The sequence below is a fragment of the Lepisosteus platostomus genome, chromosome 8, assembly GCF_059453375.1.
Source record: "Lepisosteus platostomus isolate fLepPlt1 chromosome 8, fLepPlt1.hap1, whole genome shotgun sequence".
Classification (NCBI taxonomy): Eukaryota; Metazoa; Chordata; class Actinopteri; order Semionotiformes; family Lepisosteidae; genus Lepisosteus; species Lepisosteus platostomus.
Window position 1 is genome coordinate 50,553,834 of NC_142618.1, and position 25,971 is coordinate 50,579,804.

The 25,971-nt window shown below is 35.3% G+C and overlaps 1 protein-coding gene across 2 annotated transcripts in view; it reads left to right on the forward strand.

Annotated features, from left to right (window-relative positions):
• The window catches only part of ptprn2 (protein tyrosine phosphatase receptor type N2), a 324,963-nt gene that overhangs the window by 164,125 nt on the left and 134,867 nt on the right, over positions 1-25,971 (forward strand). For both annotated transcript variants that reach the window (XM_088643833.1, XM_088643832.1), the window contains exon 12: positions 23,114-23,178. In XM_088643833.1, the coding sequence (XP_088499959.1) occupies positions 23,114-23,178 (65 nt within the window). The remainder of the gene's footprint in view (positions 1-23,113; positions 23,179-25,971) is intronic.

The window sequence follows — 25,971 nt, forward strand, 5'->3', positions numbered from 1 at the left end:
AGGGGGCAGACTTTTCTGGTATATGATATTACTGGTGTCTTCTGGCTGGAGGGTTATGTGTCATGAAAATCCTCTGTGTCTGTTCACTGGTGCTGGGTGTCAGTGCCTCTTATTTGCTTCCCATTTTGAGTGACACAGTGTGTGATTTCTAATGACAGCTGGAACAAATTCCAGTAATGAGGTCACCTTGGGCCTGTATTACTGCCTGGCTGCTGCTTCCCATAGAAATTATTTTAGGAGAACACAGACTTGGAGAGGTCTAGATGAAAATTTAGTGTTGGGAAGTAATGCGTCACATAGAGAAAAGTAGAAATGTATTTAATTTAATTTTTTTAATGTATCTACATAGTGACCACTCCCCCTGTCCCATCCACACAACTATCGGTGTCTACTAAAATATTTCGGTACCCTCCAAACTTTTATTACTCTGTGACTTGCTGTAATGTGTTTTACATCCCAGAGATCTTCTCGCATTGGGTGTTTTTTTGCCTATACAGGTTGAATAAGACATCAAAACATAATACTTTCTTGAACACAATGCATTACATCTTATTCCAGAAGCCATGACAGCCTGTTGGCATCACCTGAGCTTTAAGAACAGTCACTCCATCTGCAGGCCAGTATGCATGAGAAGAAATCTACAAAGATCTGTGTTTCACCACAAACAAATGTTAGCTGGCCCTAGTGTAGGAAAGGAAAAGAAACAATTTGTGAGGTTTGTTGCTTGTCTAACTCTAATGTTCTGAGACAGCTTTTTTTAATCAAAGCAATTTTCAGACTCTTTAATTCGGGGAAAGAAAGCGTTCTGTTTAACGAGGCTTCAACAGACTTAGTATGGCTGATTTTAAATCATCACCACCTGACTTAGGCCTTAGAAAAGATTTCAAAGATCAGTTTAAGGAAAATGTGTTTAATTTTCTACCCAAGAGCTCTATGGAAATGAAAACCATGAGACAGAAATTTACCATTGGAGAATCAGCTGATCTCTGTCTTTCTTTAGTGTGATACAGTATATAAGCTAGTGGTAAGAATGCTGACTAGGTTTCCTGTAACTGCACTCCTTGTGTATTTACAGATGTATTAATTATGCACAATTTATAATTAGCAAAGCACTGAAAATTAGGACCTGAACAATACTTTTTGGAAGATTACTCCAAACTTACTTACAGTATGCATAGTGAGCATTGTTTCCCGAATGTGCTTTTTAATATACATGTTTTTATATTTTTGACATGCATGGGGAACATGCAATAAGCAATTTCAAAATATTTCTTAAACTGATTCACTTGTCTGATGTGTTGTGCAAATCAGAATCCTGTTATTATTGTTCTCATTAATGGGAAAGATGTGAAGGTTATGACAGAGCTGTGTTAGAAGGCTCTTGATCAGTGGTTCTTAATACCTCTGTGTTTGCTGGTCTTTGTTTCAGTTGAGCCTTTATCATTGGTGTTAATTGCTGTTTGTAACCGATCTGCATGCTTTTTTCTTTACTCAAGCCCTGATATCAAAATTATCTTAGCATTATTTCCCACAACTCCAGCATACAGAACTTTATGTAGTCCTCAAACAGCAAATTATTTTTTTCTCCTTTATTTGTGACTAAAAAGCCTATAATAGGTGACTAAAGTGAATGTTTCTCCTTCTGTTTAAGTCTAGCTGGGCACCTTTTAGTTAACACCTGAATGAGCGCAGTTATGAAACTTAGTACAGTTTTCATATCATTCATAAATTCCTCTCAGTCGTTTAAGAGCTGAAAGTGGAAGCAAATGTAAAAATACTGTATGCTTCAAATATAAAAAAATATATAAATTAGCTTGGGATTACAAATGCAGCTGAGAAACTGAGAAACATGAGCTCTGATTAGTGGCACACAACTGGAGGGCATTATGTCTGCAAGTGCTGTACCGCCTCTGCTTTTAGTCAACTAATAGATCTGATCGGGACCAGTGTAAGACTTTTCTAATATCTTCGGTTTTTTATAACATAAAGAGACTTTGAAAACTTGCTGGATTTCTAACCCTCGAGGACTGGAGTTGTGCTTTTAAAGGACAAAAGTGCCTGAGTACTCAACAACAAAGTGGGTGGTACGGTGAGTGGTGATGGAATGTATAGGGATTTTGTTCATCTAAAATGAAGTACTTTAAATAGTTTCTTGCTTCTGAGTTAAATAGAAAGTTCAAAACACTGAGGTTGTACTTTTATTCTGTACTTTTGTAGACACTTGAATGCCTATTGCCATGAGATGGAAATATATCTAGTATTGAACTGTTTCTTTTGGCCTCTAATACCTTTGAGTTCAAAACTGAATACACAGTTGGATTAGGGACTATAGAGTTCATATACAAAAAATGATGGGTTTGCAGAACACTGCCCTTTAACTGTGTGCAAGTTTATTTCCAATACATCACCCGTGAGAAGACAGTTGTGGGATTAATACAGATTTAAAGGTGGCTGTTTACAACATTGAAACAGATTCTAGATCATGCAGGGGCAACTGCAGAGAAGATTAAAGTGGTCTTTAAACTATTTTTTGTGGTCTGTCGATTCCAGTATATGTATCAGAATACACCCTGAATGGGACACCAGTCCATCTCAGGGCAGACACACAGACACAGAAACACACACTCAAACCTAGGGCCAATTTTCCCAAATGCTGATTTATCTACCAGTATGTTTATGGACTGATGGAGAACACAAGGAGAACATACAAACTCCATACAGATGGCACCCCAGATCAAGGGTTGAATCCAGGGCTGCTAGGCAACAATGCTAATAAATGCATCACCATGCTGTCCATCTTAATTGTCATATAGCATATTTCTAATTCTTACAGTATGTCTGCTTTTTTTCGTTTTTTTTTTTTCCTGATCCACGTACAGGCTTCCTATTAATTGGACTTGTATGGGTCTTTTCGACCCAAATGTTCCAAAAGTACTTTAATCACAGTAGGGGACCTGCTGTGTCCTCCACTGGTGTACTATAGCATTCACCTGGGTGGCTGTCCACCCTTTATACACCAGTTGCCTCACTCCACAACAGCATATCTAGAGTAAAATGATAAATTACTTCAATTCCGTTACTTTAAATAAATTGAGGATGAATTGTAGGTTTGGCCAGAATGTTCAAGCCCAGTGTAGCCATTTTGTCAGAGTTATTTACCCTCGTTAATTAGAACAGTACCGTGGAATCTTTGATTACCACATTGTCAGGACCTCAGCTTCACATCTCCAGCCAGCAGCCATATCAGCAGGGTGATATGGCTTCTCCAGCCAGCAGCCATATCACTCTGCAACTCACAAGTGGCAACCCACTGAAGCTAAGCAGGTGTGAGCCTGGTCAGTACCTGGATGGGAGACCTCCTGGGAAAACCTCCAGGTTGCTGCTGGAAGAGGTGTTAGTGGGGCCAGCAGGGGGCACTCACCCTGCGGCTCATGTGGGTCCTAATGCCCCAGTGTAGTGACGGGGACACTACATAATACATGATAATATATTATATATACTCGAAAAGAGTAGGGGTGTAACCCCGGCGTCCTGGCCAAATTTCCCATCGGCCTTTATCAATCATGGCCTCCTAATAATCCCCCTCTATAAATTGGCTTAATTACTCTGCTCTCCTCCCTCTGGTGAGCATTCTGGCGCACTATGGCTGCCGTCGCATCATCCAGGTGGATGCTGCACATTGGTGGTGGTGGAGGGGAGTCCCCATTCCCTGTAAAGCACTTTGAGTGGAGTGTCCAGAAAAGCGCTATATAAGTGTATTTTATTATTACATTACAATTATTATTATTATTATTATTATCATCTCATCAAAAGTACAGCACCTTATACAGTAGTCTCCCTAGTTTTTGGTTAAAAATTCGGTTTCATTTCATTCAGCTGTAATTTTTTTAAAGTCTCACATCGCATCAGTGATTACAATGAGGTGGTAATACTGCTATCTTGATAAACATGTCTACCGCCCAGGAGAATTCAGTCTTTTACTGGGAGTCCTGCTCGAACTAAATCTGTAGCACGATGATAAAGAGAGGATCAAGGCTTTCATGAGCCGACCGATTGTCATATAGAACCCTTTTTGAGCAGTTGTAGGGAGTCCTTGTTTGTTTCTTTTAACAGAGTTTGTTTCTTTAACAGATCACCTACTGTACTTGCCATAATGGACCTGACAGGTGTTTTTTTTTTCAGATCTCCACTGCTCCATTGCTGTTGTCAAACCTTTTTACCCACATTTACTTTATTATGCTAAAACAACAACTAGCTACAATTACTAGATACTATACAAAGCCTTAACATAAAATAAAATGTACAGTTTATCTTGACATGTTTGTGTAACATACTGTACCATTAACCTCTGATGATATTTGGAAAATACTGGATATTTCTGGATCACCTTCCTAAATCCTCTGTGTTCTATAAACATCCATATCTACTGCTTAACAGATATTTAATGCACCTCTAAAATAAACAGTTTATTGTAGGATTAATGAAGCACACAGGTGTTAGCAACTGCTTGTGTTTCCATTTTCCAAAGGATCTGCTTGATTTTGGTGAGCTTTGCAGAAAGACTAATATTTGAAATTCATTAACAAAGCCAGTAAAGTGAATAATGAGAAATAGAAATATTTGTAGTTAGTTAAATGTTAAGCTTTGATCTTTCCTGGTGAACAGAGTTGTGTAGTTTTTCTCCAACAGGCAACAGAGAAAGTGTTTTTAAATCTTTGTTTATCCAGTTCATCAGCCACATGAACAGGGTTTTGTAAGGATCCGTAAGTAAAACACTGCAAACAAAACAGAAGCATTTTGTCTTTTACTCTACATTTGATTTATTACTTAAAAATGGACAAAATAAACACAGCTACTGATTAAAATTGTAAGGATTTATAAAATCAGTCCAGTTCCTGCACTGCAAGAACTACACTTTTCATTTTGATATTTCTAAGAATTTTAATAAAAATCACTAACCCCATGGATTAAGTAATGAAGGATATGATTCCCAACAGGTGATGCAGTATACAAAGAAAATGTTACTTTTTGCGTAGTTTTCAAGAAAGATATTTCTACGTACTGTGCATGTACTGTATACTGTTAGATATTTTCAGTTATTTTAACACAATACTTGTATGGTCAGTGCAGCTTTAGTCCTGCTGAGAACAACCGTGTCCCTCTCAGGCTCTTAACATAAACAGCACCTCTCCCTCAATAGTGGTGAACTCCATAACATTTAAATGCAGGGTGAAAGAAGTCAGAACTGTCTATCTTCAAGGGGGTGATGTCACATTTAGTTTCTAGTACACTGAACCCGTTACCTATGCCCCAGATAAAACAATCTGAATATGAATATATACAGTACCATAGAAGATGGAGAACCAATACATTTCAAATTGTTAAATCAAATAGTATCTACTGCATTTGTATGTCACGTTTTCTAGATGCATTTTAAAGCATTGTTTGATTGCATAGACAAGCTAGTACTGAGAAAAGTCAGTTTTATTGTCAACTGTCATCAGTGCACTGGGAGTACAATTTGCTCTAAATCAGTGAGCTTGCAAACTTGTCCGTTAAGTGTAAGCAATGATGTAATTATTTCCTACAGCATGTTGATTTATTCTGTAAAAGGATTGTACAATGTAGTTTTCTAAAAATATCACACCCTTTATAATTTTTATTAAGTAACTAATTTGTCATCTTATTCTGAAATTCACACTGAAGAGTTTTAATAGAGAAGAGGGGGCTTTTGCTGAAGGATGCTTTTCATTTTTTATTACAGTATAAGTAATGCTGAGTAATATCCCCTTGAAGCTGCACTTGCTGCAAAAGACATTGATTTAATATTTTCAGCATTATTGGAATTCAATGGATGTGCTCTGTCACCCAGTTAATTAAAAGAAATAAAATATCTCTTATCACCTTGAGAAACAGTGATGTCGCAAACTTTCCTTGATTTCCATTTTTTGGATCCTTTTCCTTGGGGGAGGGGGGGGGTGTATTTTATTAGATTTGATAGGAATCGGCAGTAGGAAGAAAAACGTCTTATCCTGGGATGAAGATTTAATTTTTAACCAGTGACACCAGTTTCATAAACAGAAATGCACAGCTACTCTTGCCTATAAAGGTGGGAGGCTGTGTTACGTTGCCTTGAACAAAAAGAACTGTACTATGCTTTAATATATTATAATATAGTATATATAAATATACTATAATATACTTTTAAAGGTTAACATTTCCTGCTTCCCTTCTGCCATTATTCATTCTGTAATACTTCCTAAAAATGACAAAAGAACCAGTATTTCAAGATGGGCATTCTAATATTAGCAAATCCATTCAATATTGCAAACCTACAGTACATTTGCATATGTAACGACATAATAATCATCCATTTAAAATACATTAATGTGCCTTTGACTTTAACTTGTAATTCATTGGCTCCAGTCACAAGATTACATCTGTAAAAATGTACATTGATGTGACACCCTAGCTTTGCCTTCTCCTTCAAACTAAGGAAAAGTATGGGAAGGATGATACTATAGGAATCATTTCAGTGGTGATCCGGGGGAAACATAGGGAAGACCAAACGCCAGCCAGGAACATGGGAGGAGATATCAGTGTCCATGATGCAAAATATACATCTGGACATGGGATTTTTTTCCATGCAAAATATACATCACTGGAACAGGCAAAATAAACAGAAGCTAATGATTTTCCTCTTATTGACCCTAAAACACTGGTAAAAATGTGGTTTTACTATGTTGGTTCCACAACGTCTGGAACTTTGCTTTTCAGCTAACCCTGCTAATGTGAAACATTAAAATGATTTGAATAATTCACAAGGGACAACAACATCCATGGTTTGAATGTTTGGAATACTTGGTAAGAAACGTTGTGCTTAACCCGCTCGGTTAATGGGTAGCATCCTGGCCACAGGAGAATGAGACTTGAACCCCATTCATACTGAGAGAACCAAGGGGTAGCCTCAAGGAGGAGAATGGATGTTTGAGATGAATGCGAAGAGAGGCATTTGAGTTCAGTTTAGGTAGCTAGTTTGGTGGTCATCATAAGGGGCTGGAGCATATAGTAAGTTACAACTGTGTGGGATTGACTTATGAAATTCAGTTCATAACTTCCATTTAATAGATTTCTTTCTCTGTGAAGGTTGTTAAAATTTGAATACTAGTTTATTGTATTATATTCATAGAAGATGCTTTTACAGAACCTTTTTAATGGTTGCCTACCAGTGAAGCCGTATGGAGTAAACAATAGAAAGGTACTTATAAACTAGTTACGGCTCGTTGTTATTCAAGCAGGAAAATTCTGACTGGGCTAAAGACAGGGATGAGTGGGATTCAAAGGTCACATTTCAGAGGTGTTGAAAAGGAAGAGAAGGCTTTAAGTGTTGACAGTGTTTGTGAATTTTTCTGTCAAAAGCAATAAGTACTCTCCTTTGTTCTGAGATATAAAGTGTCTTTTCATAAATGTGATCTGAGGAAGGAGTCTTCTTCCTCTTGGTTTGTCATGACTGGTTAAGTGGAACGTAACTTATTAATAATGCCTGAGAGACGCTTTTCTCCTGGAAATACAGTGGTCAGTTCACAATGAGCTGCTTCATGCTGTGTGACCAGATATGATTATTTTATAGTTCACCAGACAAAATAAACTGTGTATATACAGTATAAAAATTGGTCCCTGTCAGATTCCTTGTTGTTATACTGAGGTTGACGAAAAACACATTACTCATTTGCTGCGTTTTTAATTTCTTTCAGTGCATTTTGAGAACTCATCCAATGACAAATTTCTAAACATTAAACATTAAACACTTTGCATTTTAAACAACATTTTGTTTGTTCAATTTTACCAAGAAAATTAACTACTGTATATTTAAATCTAACATGCATGTGCAGATTATTACTGAAACATATGTAAACCTACATGATTGAAAAGGGAACTGCAACGCTATTTTTATATTTTGGGATTAGAAAGAATCAGCATTGAGGGCCTTTCAAACCACAATAAAAGTAAAATGTACACAGTAATGTGTAAAACCTCCAATTTACATAACAAAAAAGAACCATAGATGTGCAGAACCATATTGTGCGATTCAGAATGAGGCAACAAAACATCCGTTGAGGTGAAGCGGCCCTATTACATAGTAAGGAAGCAGACTTGTGAATACAACTCTATTAATCCAATATAAGTATTGCTCTCAGGTTCGAGAAGGTTTTGCCAACAAACAATACTTACTGTACTTGTTTACTCTGCATGCAGATCACATTGGAACATTTCTGAGGTAAAATGTCTGCTGCACAACCTGTACTTATTTGCTCGTACATTACAGTACATTAGTTATTACAGTCACTAGTGAGCAGAAAGGGGCGCATCACGTCATGGGAACTCTCACTCTCGCCTGTAGTGAGACCAGAGGTTTGGACCAACAACTTATTTCCACAAGAACTTTCACAAAGTTCTCGATTTTGTGCTTAATTTGGAAATTGTAAAATTTTTCTATTCTGTCGATGAATTCATTTTGTTACTGAGATTTACAACAATAACCTGGCTGAGAAATTGGGGCTGTGGTTCTCTTTAAACATTGTGTGCTCTTGTGTGTTTTTCACATTTTGGTGCTCTTTGATCCTTTGTTATAAAATTGTTGGCTGTACCATGGAAAATGTATCACTCATTCTGGTCTAAGATGTCATATTCTGTAAATTTGGTGGTTGCTGTGAATCCCCATTTTACAGCATTAATATTGGGAGAACACTAATACAACAATGGTAACATTTCTACACTTACTGTAACTGCACTAATACAACAAAAGTAGCACATCTACAATAACACTAGTATTGCTACTGCTAGTATTACTACTGCTATTACTACTAGCACTGTAATAGTAGTACTGGTACTACTCATAATAGTATGATGGTGATAGGAAGTGTTCCGCTGTGAAAGTGAAAATAAAGAGATCTACAGGCTTCACTTCTAAACATGGGGTAGAGCCCTTGCTTCTGGATTGCCTATCTACTATTTTATGGTGTGTTTGCTTTTTGTGGTTTGGTCATAAGTGTGGAAGTGACAGTTTGTACTGGGAAGAAATAAAGGGCTCAAACAGTGTGCTCTGTAACTCTAGAATGGCACTTGTTTACTGACCAGAACTGCTGTGTAATTTGCATTGTGATCTATATACTGTATAAGTCTAACCACATACTGTACTGTTGTGGTTCTAATTCTTCCTCTTATCATTATTGCTCACGGTTAAATGATTTGTTTCGCTTCACTTTGTTGCTTATTTTCTGTCTTCCACTAAGTGAGGACCAATTAATTTTGGAAGACAAAGATATTTTTAATCTGGTTTATATTTAATTAGATATTAGGTATATTTGTTCAGGCATTTATTTTCCACTACAAAAATGTGTGGCAGAAAAGAAAACTCAATGTCCCGTTTTGATTGATTATTTGATTCTAACGTTTGGATGTTTTCATTCTTTTATCATATTTTACCAATGTTATATTGTTTTCTTAGTTTATTGCATTTGCTTTGAAAAGGAAAGTTTGCACATTTGGCCACCTTCTGTGATAGGGTGAATATCTTTTTATAGATGATTTTGTTTACATTTCTCTTCTCTCTTTGATCAAACGCAATGGCAAGCAATCTTAAAATTGTCATCTTAAAAACTGGTGACATCTCCTGGTTCAATTCACCTTTTAGAGAGTGTTTGCAATTCAAATATCTTGTGTGAATGTTAATATTTTCACATATTTCCAGTCAGCTTGCAAAGTCCATGAATAATTGGCATTGCCACCTATCAAATGAAAATGCCTATTGTACACATGGTGTCACAAGAGCCACAATCTATTAATCAACAGAGAAAGTCAAAGCAGCTTAGCACACTGATCAGGATTTCCAGACATGTCCACATTTGATATTCTCCTATCTTAAAAAGCCAATGTTTTGGAGATCTAATTATAAACATGTCATTCAGCATTTATTTGAAGGGGACAATCATGTTGAAGGGCCCATAATGTACATGACAAGTGAGAAAACTGGATGGCAGTATACATTGATTGCAGACATCCAGATTACAGGAATTAAAGACAATGCTTAATAGCACAAAGAACGTGCTGCTTTGTCTGGGCTGCTGTACACTGTTTGTGGTTTTCATTTAATATGGATTATATTAACATAACACAGGGAGTCAGAATCTGCATTTTACATTATGAAGTGATATGTTCACTTCCAGTACAGGCAAAATTCAACACTGACAAATTATTATACAGTAAAGATAAGGAAGCCATTCGGAGCTCTAAGCCCAGAAGGAAAGGCAAGAACAATTCATTAATCTAATCAAGTATTGATCAGTTTACGAAGCCACGGCCTTATGAGTTCTGTGTGGATCATTTACTCATTTTTGGCCAGCTACAGTACAATGGTTACCATAATTTTTCAATAATTGTGAATGGAAGACATAGGTTCACAATTATTTATGTTTGCACGTTGAGTGTTTATACCCTGTTTATTTAAATACAGAGCGTTCTCAATTTCCTCAAGGGTTACATTCCGGAAACCTGCATGTATTGTAAATTTTGCATACCTTAAACAATTTTGTTCTTATTTTAAATAAGAATTTAAAATAATGGTAAATGCTATAGTTGTGTTCTGCTTGCGTAAGTTTGACCCTATTTACACCCTATAGACGCGAATGATGGGACGTGCCATACACTAAATACCTTCAATACATCAACTTGGAACATGTATAAAATAAAAACACAGTTTACACAGACATGTATACATAAAAATACATAAAATATTAGTAAGCATCAGTTATGTTTACTGTAAAGGGAATTTAAGAGAGAGCGAGTGAGAGAAAATGTGAGAGAGAGAAAAATTCTCAACAACAGCCTCAATGTGTACCATCAAGGTTATCACAGATCTTAAATTTCGTATTCACGAATTTACAGATTTGTACTTCAGGACCTGTTTACAATGACCCACGTGCCTGGTTGGTGCAAAATGCTTTTATCTACAGAACATTAAGGACAGAGATTATTTACATGCCTTTTATATTGCTTGGTGCTAATCGTACTTAGCGCTACACCAATGTTAATTACTGAAGCAGCACTGAAAGAGAAGGGGGAGAAAGGAACAAAGAAAGCAAAAAAAAAATGTTCCATGGGTTGTTGTACATGCTCTGTTTGTTGACATATCTCTAGCGTCTTTAGCCTAAATGCCACCAAACAAAAACCTCTCCTGCTCTGAAGGCTGTCAACTTGAGCAGTGCATTATCTTGCAACTGAGGAATGTGTGCTGGCTGCCTAACTAATAAGCAAAGGATAAGATTTAGTAGCAATTTTGAGTGGTATAAGATTTATCTCTAGATTTATGTTTCTTCCCATCGTCAAATATTTAAGGATTATACTTAAAACATTGGATATCTACAGTATATTCCTACATGTTCACAAATCATCAGCATAGATGTAGGTTTACATACTATTTTCTTAGATATTTCTGTTGCTTCAACAGTAACAGAACAATAGCCAGATGACAAGCCTCAGCCCTACATTGTTATATATTTTGATCTATGATTATTTAAGGATCAATTTGCATTTACCCATTAAAATGGCAGTTGCATAACTAATTTGTTTTTCACAGAAAACCTTCCCTTTTTCAAGAAATAGATGTCTTGTTTGGGTTGACCCAGGTGAGAATTCAACTTCTGCTTTTTTTGCTTAAATAGCTTACGTATTCATGGGAGAAAAAAACACATTCACAATTTTTTTTTATTCCAGAAGTACAGACATAGCATAATTAACACTAATGTCTACATCATTATGAGAAAAAAAACTTACTCATATCAAAGCATTTCACATTAATAAAAGTGGACACTCAAAACACTAGCAAGAACAAGAACTTACAATCTGAAGGTTTGGTATTTCTGTTGAAAAGCATATCTCTAATGTTTTATTAGCAAATTTCTTTGACACTTTTGGGGTACCCTGGAGAAAAATGTAATCTACTTTTCCCAGGAAGGGGAAGAAATATTGTTCTTGTTAAAAGTAAACTCTGTGTCGCTATGGAGGCATGAACACTACAAAAAATATTTGCTGTCTAAAAATGTAATATAAACTCAGACTAATAAGGTAATATGATTGCAAAGGGATCACATTTTTGAAAATTGTAGAAAAATAGCCAACTACAATTACTGGAAAATTGTCAAGATCAAATTATTGAACATTTAATTTTATTGAGCATATTATGCCACAAGTGGTTAATTTCTGAAAGTAAGACATAAGGAGTGCACCTGTGAATTGTAGAACTGTCAAATTATGTATTTTTATTTTAGTTGGATCAGTATTCAACATTTTGCCCAGATTGTGCTATTGGGAATGAATTAATGGTGAAAAATGAATCAAACAAGAAGATAACTATTCCTAGCGTGCTTGCAAGAAAATGGCACATTCTGTAAAACTTGAATTAATTTTTCTGTAAGTCGTTAAATTATATCTAAATTCTGCAGTAAATGTTTTTTGTTTCCAGTGCTCAATAAAAGGCAGACCTTGAGGTGCATTTACAGTATAAAGTATGTCACACTATGTAATGAATAATAAAACAGATTTGTTAAATGTTTTCAAGTTGTAAATTAAGACACAGGGCAGAGTAGGACATGAGAATTCTATCGAGTAATGAAAAGGCTAATTGCCACAGTTCAAAGGAGACGTTAATATTTTAGTGTGGACCAATGCGATTACACACAGGAATAATACAGTCATGGCTGGCATGGCAGATACTGTACAGTAACATCGTTGCCTCCCAGTTCTTGGTTTGATTCACAACTGAGGTGTCTTCTGTGTGGATATAGATGGCTTTCTAATAATGCTCTGGTGAAGAATGAAAAAATAAAGAATACCATACCGTATTATTTTTCTTGACACAATGGTAAGACTAAATATTGTTTTGTTTTTTCAGAAAGCAGCTTCTTGGGGTGAAATGTTAAATATTGATCTACAAGGGCAGAAAAAGGAATGTTTTTGGGTAATGCATGAAATTTCATGATAGATTCCAAAAATCTTTAATTTTCCAGTTTACTGTATGTGTCCAATAGTATCTTACAGTTTTTTCTCTTATCTGCTTTATATATTGATTCATATTGGACACATAATATTTTTTACAAAATACTTGTATAATATTATAATATTGCATGTTTTTTATTAAATAACATACTGTAATGTTTTTTACTTTTTGATAAAGGAATATATAAATAAATTTAAAAAACTGAAGATACTTTCCTGATTTTGAAGATACTTTCCTGATCTCATTGTCCTCAATATAAAGAAAAAAGAATAAATGAACTTTTACAAATAAGTGAAATTCAAAGATACTCATCTGCATAACAAGATAACAGTACAGCACATGACCTGACATTTTTAAAAAGGCACTAGTTTTAATTAAACTCAATAAATAACTGTTATAAATAGGAGTTTAATATATTTTTCTGCTAATGACAAATAGATAAATTGAGATTCTATAGAATGCTAATGAAAAATCTATAGTAGTGTGCATACTAACCCTAAACTGAATGTAATGTCATCACTTTTGATGCAACTTTATTTTAAGGAATCTTGGAGTCACTCCTAATCCTCTCCTGTTTTTTGAGGCCCATGTGATTTTAATTAATTTGAAAATCTGATTAATACATCTTTTTTCTATGGGCTCCCTTACACTCTTCTCAGTAGGTTTCAATATGTCCAAAACTCTGAAGCTAGACTTCTAATCCACACTAGGCCTTGGGAGCATATTACACCTGGACGTAAGTTTCAGCATTGGTCACGTATTCAATATGAAATCTTGTTACTAACTTTAAAGACTTTAAAAATCTGGCTCCATTATACTACATTTCTGAACTCAGTCATGTTTACACTCCCTCTCATAGGCTTCAGTCAGTTGCTTGCTATACCTAGGACTAAATCTTGGACGTTCGGAGACTGTGCTTTTTCTCTTTCTACAATCTATGTGTATGGCTAGACTGTATATTGTTTAATTTCTCCTTTCCCTTTTTTTTGTTTTTCTATGTAAAATATACTTGGATTTGGAAAGGTGATTTATAAATGATTTTTATTATAATTTAGATGATGATGATGATACAGCAAACTATCTTGGCTAAGTCATGTTTTATCCTGATAAGACTTGGTGTTTTTTTCTCATTCCAGGAGATGCAAATTAATGTGTTCATATCCGCCTTCAATGCAGTACTTGTCTTTAAATAGCAGCTTGCATTACAGAATATACATATTAGACAACAGGCTGAAAATAAAGTTACAGACATCACATCGTCAAACTCCTACACATTTTTCTCTACAGTACAGCTGGCATGGAGTAGCGATATATTTCCTGCTTTTGTAAATAGGCTCTAAAGCCCATATCAATTGAGAAAAATATATAGTACAGTGCAGACAGGCTTCATATGTACAAAAAAATGAGTGGCAGGATGCTATTGATTTCTTTCAGGATTGGAAACTGTAATAAATGCCTGATTACCTCAGACTGCGATGAGCATCATTCTTTTTTGTGATAAATATTTTCATTTTTGTTTGTGGAAGCCTGAAATTGATTTTGTAAGTAGGTGACCTTGAGCGTGGGAGGGGTAAGTATTTAGTATTAAAAGATCAATCAGTGTTTGCTGAAAAAACACATTTCCAGTCAGCATTTTGCAAATACTGTATAATGATTCTAAGTAGTGATCGGTATTTGCCTATTCTAGCAGCCTAACGCAAAGTAAATTAACTATCTTAAAAACTATATTAAGTAAAAGTGCCTGAAGGTTTGTTTTGTTTTGATGGTAGAGTGCATGAATGCATATTATGTCATTTTTGTAATTTTAAAAACAAAGCAAAATGTTAATTAACATTCTCCACTATTGGAAATGGATGTGAGCTCCTTTACAAGAGGCACTGCCGGTGGGCCTGTCTCAGTTGCATCGCTGAAGGCAACAGCAGACCTGGATAATGCGTCATTTAAGACAGTCCCAGTGGTTTACAGGATCTGGCTGACAAATACAATTGTGATCATGCACCTGTAATTGCTGTTCAGGACCCTGAGCATCAGGAAAAGATATATGTTTCACATCTTGTGAGAAGGAATAGTTGAATCTGGAGAAGATCTTTGCTGTTTGTTACAATGGAAGGAAAATATTTTATCTGTCTCCAGGATGATCATGCACTGAGGGCCGCAGGAAATAGGCGTTCAAAGAGAAATCCACCTCTGTCCTGAGTTTCCCCTACAGCGGTGCTGCAATTGGATGATTGAACACTGGAAGTGTGTGACATAAATAATCATGACTCATGTTTTATAGGACTGATAGAGGGTACAGAGGGTGAGCCCATGAATTACTAGGCCCCAGATACATCATGTCCTCCATTTAGATTGCTGGGGTGAGGGAGCAGTGGGCAGCTCCACTCCTTGTCCTTTCATTTTAGGTTGGTACAATTCATATGGTGGCAATGATAACTAGTGTAAGTATCATCATGACCAGCTGCACTTGTTTGTGGTGTCTGTCCATGCGGTGATTGCTTATTCAAGGATGATAATACCACTGCACAGAGACAGAATTCAGAAAGATTGGTTCTTAGAGTGTGAAATACACCACAGTCTCCTTCCCTGGTCAGCAAAGTCTTCAGATCTTAACTTCACTGCAAACATGAAATGTTCTGGAATCATGAAATGCAGTTCACCAAGCTGTGTCAACTGTAGTACCCAAGTGCCATAGACATCTTTGAATATGTCTTACTGAACAGTGGGTATAAAACAAGTGAAAAGGTCACTATTTTGTATGGCCACCATTATCATGAATGACTGCGAGTCATTTACTGTTCATCCCATAAAGGCTATCACATTAATGTGGAATTCCTATGGAATATTCTTCTCAATGTTGACCAGATCTGTTCACAGAAAAGAAATCTATCTGGTAGGTTCTCTAGGAGGGCGGCATGTTGATACTGTGGTTGGCATTGCTTCCTTGCCCCTTCATTAGGGCCCTGCATTCAGTTCCTGGGGAGATATCTGTGTGGAGTTTGTATGCTCTTCCCATGTTTGTGTGGAATTCCTCCAGGTGCTCCAGTTTCCTTCCACAGACTAAAGTCAAACTGGTAGGTTAATTGGCTTCTGGGAAAACAGGCCGTGGTGTGAGTGTACAGTATGCATGTTTTTGTCTGTGTGTCTTGCGATGGACTGGTATACTGTCCATCTTTAAGCCCACTGTTTGCCAGGATAGGTTCCCCGAGATCCTGTATTAGATAAAACAGTAAGAAGATGGATGGATGGGTTCAGTATGTGGAAAAGATGGCAGTTTGTCCTACACACATTCAAATGGCAAAATGGAAAATTGGCAAAATTAGTGTGACAAGTCACATTAGTGACTGAGTTACTGTATAGTAGTTACAGCTGTTAAATGGTTTTGTCCACGTACAGTAGTAATCGTGGTTCATATGATTTCACAATAAATGCACTTGTCTCTGTAAGATCACTCAATCAGGCTGTGAATTTCAAGCAAAGATTCAACCATGAAGTCCAAGGATCTTGCAAAACCCTAATGACTTCCGCCTTTCAGAAACGGAAAATTCAGATTCTTTGCATGGACCATAAGTCTCTCACCTTAGTCTTCCTACTGACATTTATAAATATGAATAATTTCAGTATGGGCTTGGTTATTTTTCTTACCCTGGACAAAGATGGAGGTTATGACTCAACTGCCTTTGTTGAAGATTCTACAGTGTGTATTTATAATCCTAACAATGATGACAAAACAATGATGACTTCAAGGTGTGAAGCTTAGAAAAGTGCATTAGTTTTGATAAGTTTGTTCTGCAATATGATCGATGACCACAGCTCAGTTGCTACATGTAATCAGACACAGGCACTCATAATGTACTGGCCTGAAATGAGTGTAATTCTCTGATTTGATTTATTTTGTGCTAAATAAGATAAAAGAAAGTTCACATGCTCTCCTTCACTGAATTAAGAACAATTCCAAAGAAATCTCGGATTTGTGTTAACAAGAAATGTTTAAAGACTATCTGAAGCAGTATTTTTAAGGCATGCAAGTTGAGTTAGAAAAATAATATCATGTATCTCATGATGGAGAAGTTATGATTTGAAATCGGGACACTTTTTCCATACAGTTTAGCAGTCAGAGAAGCAAAAAATTGTTTAATTTCTAAGTTATGTTCTGCACTTTATTCTGTAACTTATTTTCAGAATACCAAAAACTCAGCTTTTATTGCAGAAATTCAAAAAGATCAATACAGGAGTTTGATTTGTGTTTAGTATATTTGTAAAAAAATATGAGTAGACTTTTATTCAAATGTATGTATATTTCCATTATTTTAAATTTGGGTCAATTTATCTTTACCTTCAGATTTAGAATACATTTAGCTACTCGATGGGATAAAATATCATTTTCTCCTAAGCCAGAAGAGCTGTCAAGTCTTGGATTTCTTTCTTGATTACATAAATAATCAGCGTCTTAAATGTGCTTAGAGCTTCGATATCTGGACCTCTTCAATAACAAATACAACAACGTAAAAATTACCTGCAGAGATTCATTAATCAATTGAGCAAGTGATGAAATTGTAAAGCACTTATAAATCACAGGCTGAGGTCTACCATTTTGTGCTTTGTAATTTTAAGCAAAGGCTGATTAATAATATGTTGTATTATGCTTTTATTTTTTGTTTGTTCACAATTCAGGAAAAACAATGCAGAGAAAATACTGACCCGTGATAAAAGATGTTTTGTTGCTTAGAGACAGAAGCCAACAGAGAAATCATTTCGGATAAGTCACCAAATACTTTATTGTGAAGACAAAACCAGGCTGAACTTTTGCAACTATATTTTTGGTTGGGACGTGATCAGTATTTTCCCTAGGCAAGAAATCCAAATTGGAACAGAACTATATTTATTTGTGTATATTATTAATTTTCTATTTCATGTCAATTTCATGTAAATTGCCGAATTGTCCCAAGATAAATATGTTTAGTCTCCTGCCCTTAGCCCCAATTTGTATTTTCAATAATGTTTCCTGTGCTCGTGTACAGGTAGTTAAATATTCCCTTTATTAGAGATGGGGTGGATCAGTTCAGGGCTAAAAGCTAATATGGATAGAAAAATTCTTGATACGGTTACTCTTTTTGGTGTAATGTAGTTGACAACATATGACAAACTGCGTTTTTTTCAGTTTCTACAAAGAGGAATAGGTCGGTGCCCCAGGTGTCCTCCGACACTATTCCACCCCCTGCTTTTAATTTTATTGGATATTGCACAGTCTTTGTGAGGCTGTAAGACTCATATTGTCCATGCTTCATATTGCAGTTTAAATTACTAGAGGCAATAAGACAGTGTGAAAAAATCATTTGAACAGATTGAATGCTGAAATGTTGATATCAGAAATTAAATTAATGCAAGTGAGACCGAAACAATATCTAATTAAAATCATTTGAAAAATGACTTCAAAATTGGTTTTGACATCAGCATTTACGCAGCCTGTCATGAATATTACTGTATGCTAGACCCATTTTTATTACAAAAAAAGTGGTGATAGCAAAGAACGATGCTTATTGGATCTTTTTAACACTCCCCTGGCTTTTTTTTCTATTTATTTCTACCATTTGCTTTGATATTACTCTGTACTTCTCCCTCAAAAAACAAATCTACAGTACATTATCTGCAAGGGGATATGGTCTTATACAGTACATTTTCAAGTGATACCAGGAAAACAAATCATGTTGTGATATATTTTCATTTTCTCAGGATCGTTAGCAGTATGATCAAGTAATCTGATTACACCTGCACAATTTGTCAGAAGAAACTGAATTGCACTTGGAGGTGTTTTAATGTTTTCTAAGGATTCTTTTTTGATAAATTCATTAAAATAATAAGATTGTTAACTTCCCTCAGTAAAACCTTTCAAAATGATGATCTTTCTTCAGGTTTAAAATAGGATATTTTGCATTTGAGACTTCAGGGTGTTTATTTCTCAAATTGAGCTTTATTGCATTGCATTATTTGCTAGGCAGTTATCACTTAAAAAATACAGTAAATTATACGAAGTACAATAGTGATATCAAATGTTAATTTAAAAAAGGTTTAAATATTATTTCAGAAGAACAGAAATACAAGAAAATGACAAAAAACATTAAAATACTGTAGATGTCGTAAAAGATGTAGGGAATGAAAACAACAGTAAAAAGTTTAGAGAAATTAAGCAAAATACCTTTTCTAAGGACCTTTTTTAAGAATTTCAGTTTGGAAAAATTGGCCGAACAATTCTGTATTTTATATAATTTAACGTCCTCTGTGAATTTTCAATAAGACTGATAGAAGGCTCATACTGTATATGAAAGGAATTAGAGATGCTGTGAATTATTAAAAATTCCAAAGTACTGAGCTGGAGACTGATGTGCAGAATTCAGACAGAGTGCTTTGAACCTGAGTAAGTATTCATTTGAGAGTGCATTGTTGTCTTGGGCATGACATTTAGTTGAAATCAAGTTCAAATGTATCAAGAGTTCAAATTTATCAAGAAAGTCCAAAGATACAGTATGGTTCACAGAGATTTGAAGCCATACACCAGTAGGAAATTGTGTGTGGGTGCATGCAGGCAGGATCTCGAGTCTTAAATTTCACCGTATGGTTCTCAAAGCTCTCCTCATTAAGACAAAACACTGCTTCTGACCTTTTAATTGACTTGCTTGCTTCCAACAGGGCCTAATTACGGCCTTTGTCGTTTCCTTGCGAAGCCGCAGCGAGTTTTGTGGAGAAGAAATGTGATTTAAAGGTTGAAATGCAAAGGAATGGCAAGAACATGCATTAATGCTTACCAGTTTGAAACTGCACTTTTACTCAAAATTCAGTGATTTCATTCAAATTGCCGGATGTGATGCCCGCTTCTTCATACTGTTTTCCGACCTGGCAGAAAGTTTCTAAAGTGACAGAAGTAAAATAGCAGTGAAAGCCTTGTTTTTTCATGTACTGTATGAAATTGTGAGCAGTTTTCACTTTGCGTACTTTATGATTTTACAATACATTTTTTTATTTTTCACTCGTGTAATCTGGCTTTCTTTTCTATTCGATTTGAGGCCCAGCTGCTTAGGCAGTACAGCCCAGATAAACAGAGAGACTCCGGAGTCTATGAAGACGACATTTAAATCCCACTCTGACTCTTTAGTGGTGGCTTCAGGGGTCACTGGTGGAGGGGGTGCTCTTAACCTTCACAATGAATCTCTCCTAACCTTCTCTGCTACAGCTGGTGCTGTCTGCACCTACAGATTATTCACCGTCAACCCAGATAAATACTGTTTAGAAGCTGTGCTATTTTTTTTTCTGTGCGTAGGAGGAAACATAGCCATGGACAAATGTTTGCACATTGTGTACAAGAAATGAGAGGTTTTAAATTTTTTTGGCAAGTGATGAAGAGTCTCTAAAGAAAGAAGGAAGGAAGCGAACTAAGATACAGGAAAAGAAAAACTGCAGTAAGATGAAAACTCATCATTTGTCAGTCACAATACACAATATGGGGTGGGGTAATGCTGCTTACAAAATACTCTTTACTCTTAGCGTGTGTCAAATTGTAATTTAGATGTAACTGAGTTCCTGAGAATAAGGTAACACATTATTTTCACCTGGAGTTTTATTTGTATGAAACCTCATTTGTCTAAATACTCATCTGGTACAGTAGCTTATTATCAGTAAGCAGATAGTAGGGACAACACACTGTCCAAGTGTTGATTACAATATTCACTCATGTTTGCAACAAGAAAGCAATACTTTGCTCCTAAAGCTTTAAAAATATACAGGAAGTAACACTGGACATTTATTATAATAATGTACTTTTTTTTTGCAGTTTTTATTTACATTTTCTTTGCTTAATTGGTTATTAACTATTCATGGGTAATTAAAAGCACTTGTATGCTTTTTTAAATTAAAATGGAAATTTGGAATTTCCTCTGGATTTTGGGATGACAGAAAAGGTGGTACACAATTCGCAAAACAAGATTTGAGTGGTTTTCTGTATTTATTTCTTAGTTTGAGAAAAAAAATGAAGGTTTTCATATTAGATAATGTAAATAAATAACACTAAAAAATTTACCTTTTGTGCAGTATTCACAAATTATAATGCATCAATTTTATCGAAAAAACATTTAATTTTCCAGCAGTATAGAGTGCTGACCTTTAATTTTTTAGTCACAAGAGAAACATTTTTGTTTGCAGTATTAGCATACGAGTGAATCCCTCACTTTGACTTAAAACAGAATTTACTGTATCTGTTTCAAATACTTTGACTTTATGAAGTCTGGGACTGGAAGCTATACAGTACAGTACATTAATATACAGTAGTTTTGCATGATGTTGCATTCTATCTGAAATTGAATTTCAACATACGAATGTAATAATGGATATTATAAAGAAAAAAAGTCATTTGAAATTTGTTATAAATTCTCTTTTTTCTGCGATATTTAGCATTGTATGAGGATTCCATGTATTTGAACATCATATATCTATTATACACTATAAGCATGTGTGCACAATGAATGCATTATCTCTGTGAGAATAATGGATATCTGTTTTCCATTTCGACTTATCCCAGTGCTTGGTCAGTTTGGATAATCAGTTGCCTTGGAGTCTCATCATATTACATCGTAGGGGGATTCTTAGATGCTTTCTGACAAAACCATTAAGACATTCCTATTGTTATTTTGATCACAGAAGAGACAGCCGTGGATCCTTTTAGGTTAAAATAACCCAGATGACGAGCTGCAACCACATTATTCCTCCGAACCTACGTGCTTAATTATATGGAATACTGCATAAATTGTCAAGTGCAAAGAATTATTCTGATAAATTAAAATACTAATTAAATAGGCTATTGCAGATTTTTGAGTACATTATAGGGTTCAGCTCTTTCAGGTAATTTGCATATCCTTCATCTGGGGAATATGATTTAAGGGATGTTTTTTTTTACCCACTTTGACGCATTCACATGGAAACAAAAAAAAATGATTTTATGCATTCTTTAAAAAAATCCGTTGTGCCTTTGCATCGACTAAACTATGAATACTTACATTATTTCATTTTATAATTAAAATGTTTTTCTTCAAATACCAGATGAAATTTGAAAAGCTGTAACTATGTATGCAGAAAAAAAGTGTAATGTAATTTCAATATTTGGGAAATCAAACCTCTTTTCTATTGTACTGTGAGAATCAATGAACTGATTATACAGTATATTAAATGTTATTATTAGATATTTTTCAGAAATTTCTGATAAGGAACAGCTGCCGAATTGTTCAAAGCTGTTCAGACATCACTTTTGTGTTTGTTTTTCTTACTCTGCTTGCAAATGGAGGAATGATATTTTCATGTTCTTACATTCATTCATTCATTTGTCGTATGCGACGAATTGGCAGTTTTATTAACATGCAGTATGTCTCTCTGTGAGTTTTACAGCAAATTGAATGCCCTTTTCTTAATGTATGTGTATAAGAGAAGTGCGCTTTCTAACCTGTATGTCTTAAACATAGTGATTTATTTCAGATCTGTTTAGCAATAATAGCCATTTGAAATTTCAAGTTTATTTTTGCTGGTATGGTGACCATGTGGCTTCAGTTTATCTGTGAGGGCTGATCCAAATGCTCATTAAAATATGACAGCCACTGTTTGCCTTGTTTCATGTGGCACGATACTTACAGTATAGTATGTAATTTAGTTTTCACAAATCTGCCTTTTATTTGTAAAATCAACAAAAAAGATATAATATATTGTATATATCTATATTTAAATATACTGTATTTGAACATACAGAAAAATGTCAGTTTGATTTTTTAAGATTTTTTTGCTAGTTGATTATAATATTCTTATGATTTTATGGTACATACTGTATACTGTATATACTGTATCTCATAATATCTGAATCCTAAAAAAATATTTTCTTAGTGAAAATGTAAAGATCGAAGTAATTAGCAGAATTCTGGCTGCTGTCTCTTAAAACTGAATTCCAATGATCTTCTGAAATATGAATTACTTTAAAGTAGTGCATTATTCCTCACCACTCTCATTGTTTGTATTGTTTGTGTTTTACAGTCAAACAGAAAATCAGTCTGGAAAAGGAGGCAGGAGTGAAAATTCTTCAAGCTGGACATGGTGATGTAAGTTAAGAAACACATTTCCTGGTTTCAAGAGTCTCCAGCTTAACCTTAAAATTAAAAGAGGTGTTTTTTAGAACAGCAGAATTATTTTTTTTTCCCGGTAAAATAATTGTTTTTTTAATATTATTTTAAAAATAATAATACGCTTTGATTGAACCTCTCAAAGCATTTTCAACTAAAACAAAACCCTCAAAAGCAGTGTAACAGTCTCCTTGTATGACTTCGGCAAGCAGCTTCTTAAAGTTTATTGAAAAGGGTGAGACAGAGCTTGTAGAGATTCCTCAAAGCAGAAGGAGACAAGTTGCAGGATTGTTTTGCTGGGAAATGGGTCTATATGCTTGCTAAAATTGAGATGATTGCAATAGCCACGGACTGTGTCCCCTCTATTACTTTCAGAAATTTTCAGGAGAATGTTAGTCATTACAAAGATAAAAGTCCTCTGTTAAGGTGATAAACTAGCTAAGAAAATTTAAGAGCAAGGCAGCATTACTCTGTCAAAAGTGGAGAACGATGAAATAGCTCCCTAACCTTGAATTAACAAAGTAATGATGTTTGTGTCCCTGAATCACACATTTAGCTTACAGATAAAGGAGAAATCACTGAGGTATTAAGGTTGGATGATGCCTTTAATTGTTTTACTTTGTTTTGGGAAATTTTGAAAGCATTTTAGAGACCATTTTGGATTGGTTCATAAATATTAACTGGATGACTCAGATAGCCTATGCTTTTTCTTTAAACTGGTGGTTAATTTACCAATAAAACAGACATTATTTGCATTACAGATCTCAGTCTCCTCAGGTGCTGGGAGAGACATTTTACATTGTGTTTTTTCATTACTGCATATTACAGTTTCACCACTTACTGCAATCTGTTCATTGGAAACATTATGAAACGTTTAACAGGTGGTACATAAAATAGGATTTTGTCTGAGGTTTACCAAGTGACATTCTGGAGGCTTTTATTTTTGTTGTGACTGGTCTTTTAAATTATTTTTATTGTTTTTTCTCACCTGTGGATTGAATCTGTTAGGGCTAGGTAAATATAAAATAAACTAAAATGAAAACTGTTTTTAAAAGAAAATGTGGTTTACTTTTTCTTTCTTTAATATGTATCACAGGATTAAATGAGACGTTTAACAATCCAAGATCTAATCATTTACAGTATATTAAATGCATTGAGGCAGGGAAAAATCAGAAGTAAAGCCCTCATAGATAATTCTTGATGGTTTTCAGATTGACCATATTCTTTCGATCTCCTATGATTACAAATGAATGATCATTTCTGATTAAATCTGATTAAATAACTTGCGTGTGGTTCAGAGCTGTCACCGGAAAGTGTTTAAGATTTTACAATCAATGTCCATAATTCCAGTGTAGTTACAGTATATGCTATTGAGATTATGTACCGTACAATGTGTGATATTATTAACTGATGTCTTGACTGAAAGTGCAATATTCAAGAATCTTACTCCACAATGGATGTGGTATATAAATTACCCCAGGTGGAGTAGTATAATGGGAATTTATCAATAATTATATTCTTAAAAAGAATGCAAAATACGGCATTATATATTATATATTATATATTATATATTATATATTATATATTATATATTATATATTATATATTATATATTATATATTATATTTAACTACCTGAATTGGATAATCAGGTATTGAAAGCAATGATGATGATATTACATATGAGTATATTATTACAAAAGCAGAAAAGCAAACATATTTGAACTGAAAATCAAAATGTTGCTAGGGATATGATCTCTCATAGTAAGAAGAATGATTCACATGCAAAGGTGATTACAGTTTATACATTGTAACCAAAAACATTCAGGGTCTACAGGTGTTAAGTAAACAAGTTGGACATTGAGGGGCACCAGGCTGTAGCCATATATGTCCAATCAGGAGCAGTCTTGATTTCTCTAGATGTCTGTTGCTTCACAGGGAAGTGAAGAGAAAGAGCAACTAAAGCAGCAGAAGAAGTGTAGAGTGGATAAAAGGGAATCAGGGGGTTTGAGATAGGAGGAGGTAGAGTTAATAATAATAATAATAATAATAATAATAATAATAATAATAATAATAATAATTGCGTACACTTATATAGCGCTTTTCTGAACACTCCAGTCAAAGCGCTTTACAGGTAATGGGGACTCCCCTCCACCATCACCAATGTGCAGCATTTCCCTTGGATGATGCGACAGCAGCCATAGTGCGCCAGAACGCTCCCCACACACCAGCTCTCACTGGGGAGGAGAGCAGAGTAATGAAGCCAATTCATAGAGGGGGATTATTAGGAGGCCATGACTGGTGAGGGCCAATGGGAAGGATGCCGGGATTACACCCCTACTCTTTTCGAGAAACACCCTGGGATTTTTAATGACCACAAAGAGTCAGGACCTCGGTTTAAATCTCATCCGAAGGACGGCGCCTGTTTACAGTATAGTGTCCCCGTCACTATACTGGGGCATTAGGACCCACATGGACTGCAGGGTGAGCGCCCCCTGCTGGCCCCACTAACATCTCTTCCAGCAGCAACCTTAGTTTTTCCCAGGAGGTCTCCAATCCAGGTACTGACCAGGCTCACACCTGTTTAGCTTCAGTGGGTTTCCAGTTGTGAGTTGCAGAGTGATATGGCTGCTGGAAACAAGCTGTTTGAGATAGGAGTGGGTCTAGTTGAGGCGAAACAAGGGTTTCGAGATAGGAGTTGGCCTAGTTGAGGGGAGACGAGCTGTTTGAGATAGGAGTGGGTAGAGTTGTGGTGAAATGAGCTGTTTTAAAT